General features: G+C 35.2%; 1 protein-coding gene across 1 annotated transcript; it reads right to left on the reverse strand.

Annotated features, from left to right (window-relative positions):
- Positions 1–2,330: 2,330 nt before the first annotated feature.
- LOC140450755 (uncharacterized) lies at positions 2,331–3,020 on the reverse strand. The gene has a single exon (XM_072544425.1). It carries the CDS (start codon positions 3,018–3,020, stop codon positions 2,331–2,333), a length of 690 nt encoding a protein of 229 aa, XP_072400526.1.
- Positions 3,021–4,523: the final 1,503 nt, after the last annotated feature.

Genomic DNA, 4,523 nt, shown 5'->3' on the forward strand with positions numbered 1-4,523 from the left:
TAACTCTGCGAGACAGAATAACCAACGAAGACATCAGGAGAAGAACCGGAGTGACTGACATAATCGAGAAGATAGCCAGACTAAAATGGAGATGGGCAGGACACATAGCCAGAATGACAGATAGGCGATGGACAAAGAGGTTATTGGAATGGAGGCCAAGGGAAGACAAGAGAAGCGTCGGTCTACCACCTACAAGATGGATTGACGATTTAAGAAGACTCAATAAAAACTGGATGAGAGCGGCGCAAGATAGACGGGGTTGGAAACATGAGGAAGAGGCCTATGTTCAGCAGTGGACTCTTGAGGCTGGATGATGAACCTTTCCTATTATAGTACGCCAGACCTGGTCTTACAGGATCATTTGTATTTGGTGCAACTATAGCAATATGGGTACAATCTATTGCACCAATGACTCCAGGAAAATTAAACTTTTCATAGAATCTAAAAAGTTAATTAAATATACTTATATGATGAAATACATGATTATATATATATATATATATATATATATATATATATATATATATATATATATATATATATACAAAAAGCAAGTTTCTTGGAGTTGCAGTCAGAAAGTTCGCCAGGATATCAAAGAAACACTCTTTTGACTTTGTCTAGCTTTTGGGATTGTTTAATCTCTTCGTCAAGACTCTGTAATGTAAACCACAATTTTAAATATTGCTAATTCTGTGTCTATTTTATATAATCTCACACGTTGTAAGTATATTGTATATTAATATAATGTAATTTTTGTAAAATATTTACAATTGTGTTTACATTACAGCATCTTGACAATGGGATTAAATAATCCCAAAAGCTAGGCAAAACAAACTCAAAAGAGCGTTTTGTTTATATCCTAGCAAACTTTCTGACTCCACCTCCAAGACGCTTGTTTTTTGTGAATATTGACAGTCACTAATATCCTGTATTTCTTATAATATATATATATATGTATATATATATATATATATATATGTATATATATATATATGTATATATATATATACATATATATATATATACATATATATATATATATATATATATATATATATATATATATATATATATATATATATATTACTTACATATGTTTTACCTTTCTTTTACTGCTTGGCATTCTGCAGGGGTGTCAGGGAATTTAACATATCTTGGCAACAGATGTTCTACCATCGCATCAGTTACTTCTGTTAATACTTTACTAAAAGTGGACCTTTCCATGGTAAAAAAACACTTTGTGCCACACTGCGCTGGTAGGACCCTGTTGCAAAAAATGCAAGAGCACTTAGCACCTACAAAATATAATATATTGGAATATATTCACTCAATTCTTAATATAAACAACATACCTTGGTTTCATGTGCTAAAGCATTTGATCTTTGCACTTGTCTTAGATGGGGCCGTAGACTTTCGACCAAATGCCAAGACAATTCCCTCGATAACCTAAACATCTTTTGAAATGCGGCTTCCACTAATTCAAAAGGATTTACCAAATCCCGCAAAACTCTTCTCTGAATGTTTTCTTCATCCCTACAAATAAAATAGTTTTGTTTACAAATAACATAACCTAAATAAATAATATACTATAACTAAAAATAACTTTAACAAACCTTCTAATAGCATCATCTAATTCTTCTAACAACTCATCGTTTAGAATCCGGCCAAAATTCTGGACTAAATTATTCATTTTATATTGTTATTAACTACACGTTATCCCTATCTACAAATAGCATGAGGTTAAATCGTCTCGTTAAATTGAACCTGTTATGTTAGCAAGATAACGTAAAACGTTACCAGATAACGTTTTTGAGAAACGTTAACTGTGATACATCACATCAATTTTTAGAATTTAACGTAAATGGAGGTTAACGTGCACGTTATTTATAACGTTTTTGATACATCACAGGGCCCATTATCTCAATATCCGGTTCGCCATTGTCAACCATCTAGAGTGAACTAGTTTACCAGGATTTTTTTTTCGCAAAGTTTTCATCACAATGTCCACTATTGATATACTGACATATTTGTAGTAGATACAGTTGATCGATGCTTAATTCTTGTGTCGATTTGGTAATATCGGGTAACGCACATTTAATTGCATCAAACTGAACAACTGTTAACACTTCACAGTTAGTAACTGCCTTGCCAATGGGACCTGTGATACCTTTTGGTCCACTTGTAGTGCCATCTAAATGTTGAAAAAGGTGACGCAATGGCAGTTCATTAGCGTGTAGTTGGCATACGAGCCATTGGAGGGGACGTTGAAACTTGATTTCCAATAAACGAATAACTCCACCTTTGATTCCTGTGTTCACGGCAGTCCCATCTCAACCAATAGCCATTATTTGATTTGCATCGATGGACTTGGAGGAAAGGAATGTCAGAATAGAGTTGCAAATAGTTTTGGCGTTACCAGTTTTAAAAGAAATATGGCCTAGGTATTCAGAGTCCGGTTCTTTCAATATGGTACTATGCTCCTCCTGAATCACTCTTCTACGACCATCTTCGTGTATTAACGTTTTATCACGATCTAAACTACCAATAATCATTTTACGGCCAGTTCGTTGGTCGATTAAGAAATTTCGTTCTGGTATTGGAATTTTTCGGTTTCTAGGACAGCTGCAATCTGTGAACTCTAAACATTTGCAAGTAGCAATATCAAACAATTTCTTGCTATCCTCACCAAACTTAAACAGCTTCTCTTTGTAACCAACTTCGTCCTTCCTGCCTTTATATGGTTTCAATAATGTTCTATACTTATCGTGGTAAGCTATAACTCTGGCTAATATTGTTTTGTGTTCTACGATGGGTATTGAAGCTCTGCGCCACATCTCCTCTACTCTTTCCGTCACAATTTCACTGGTTTTCAGCACACAGTTGTTATACTGTTTTTTATAGCTTTGAGATACGAATATAAACAGCTTCATCATATCTTTATACTTAGGTAACACATTTTTAGGAAGCTCACTACCAGAACCAAATATTGGACAAATTACATCACTCCGGAGTAATGCCATAGTTGTAATCTAATTATAGTAACTGAATTCACACAAAATTTGTCGCAACACTAAACTTTGACGATTGAGCTTGATGCTATAGAAAACGATACTAAACCAACCGATTATCGAAACAGTACTGAATAATGAATACAAAAGATGTACCTACTACCTACTTAGAATTGAAATAGAGTGGGAGAGTAAAGGTCGACTTCTGTGACAGGTAATAACTGGTTAGTGGACAAGATCGTGCGCTCGGCGGGCTCTGTCCACAACCTGCAATATCCGTATACCAGGTTGATCTTTGAGGGCCACTTTGCTTCAGTTCCCAGAGGTCATTTCTGCATCGGATTCACGTCTTTTGAGAACGTTAAAAACCATCAAAACTAAAATAAATAAATAAGTTCATATAAATAAAATAAATAAATACGGTATATGGATAAAATGTGTATAAATAAAAAAATTTAATAAATAAAAATAGTTCGGTAGAATTGGAGTAATTAACATAAATAAAATAAATTTTGTAGATATAAACTAACACCTAGGTGGGCTGTATATGGGCCCACCTTCGTTTTCCAAAAAGTCTATTTTATATTTTTTGGCGTGTTTTAGGAGTTCCCTTCTCTACCCCTGCCGTATACAAGGGCTCGGTAGGACGGACAAGCCATCCTGTCCATACTATGCCCTTCTTCTTGGCACACTGAGCAGTACGGTTTGCTGGTGCCGTTTGCCACTGTATGCCCCGTTTTTAAACAATTATAGCAGCACGCCGCCTTGCTCTCTTCTTTGCATTCGTATTTATTGTGTCCGAACTTTAGGCACTTATAGCATCTAACTGAGTTGTGTCTCTCCATTATTGGACACCCAACCCATCCTATTTTTATTGAGCTGTACCTTCTCAGCTCTTCTGCTCTGGAGGGGCGTACGGCTATCGTAGCCAGTTGTTCCCCATATCTGTTGGCTCTTAGGGCCTTAACTTCTATCTCTCCCTCAGCAACGCCTGTATAGCTTTATTGCTTTTTTTAAACTTTCTTCACCCACCCCAGGGTCCAAACTCGTGATCGTGAAGAAAGTCTCCTTTCATCGGATTGCCGTGTCCATCCCGTTCATTTTACTGTCCAGTTCAGCCCTCAACTTCGCCACAGCCCCTCTCCCATTTAACTTTACAAGTAGATCAAGATCAAGATTTTTCACAAATTCGACAACTTTTGCGATAACTTGAAATAACAAAATTAAATATTATATGGTATATAACCATTCTACAGAGCCAAAAAGTACAAAACTACCAAGAGTGCTTTTTTTACAATTTTTGGTACCAAATAAGCATTAATAATTTGAATAATACTTTTTTATTTTGTACATTGTTTGCTTTAGAACAGTTCATCGTACCATCATCATTATTGAAATATGCTGAGAAAAAATTGGTTTTAACAAAAAAAAAATATAATAATACATGGTTCGTAAACGAACCGCTAGGACCAAATGGGTTTTAAAGATGTAAATTGACAAATTCTTTATTCTCTG

The sequence above is a fragment of the Diabrotica undecimpunctata genome, chromosome 9 (assembly GCF_040954645.1).
Source record: "Diabrotica undecimpunctata isolate CICGRU chromosome 9, icDiaUnde3, whole genome shotgun sequence".
NCBI lineage: Eukaryota > Metazoa > Arthropoda > Insecta > Coleoptera > Chrysomelidae > Diabrotica > Diabrotica undecimpunctata.

Bases quoted from the DNA above. Each gene is read 5' to 3' on its own strand.
- LOC140450755 (XM_072544425.1), bottom strand. From the start codon at position 3,020: ATGGCATTACTCCGGAGTGATGTAATTTGTCCAATATTTGGTTCTGGT.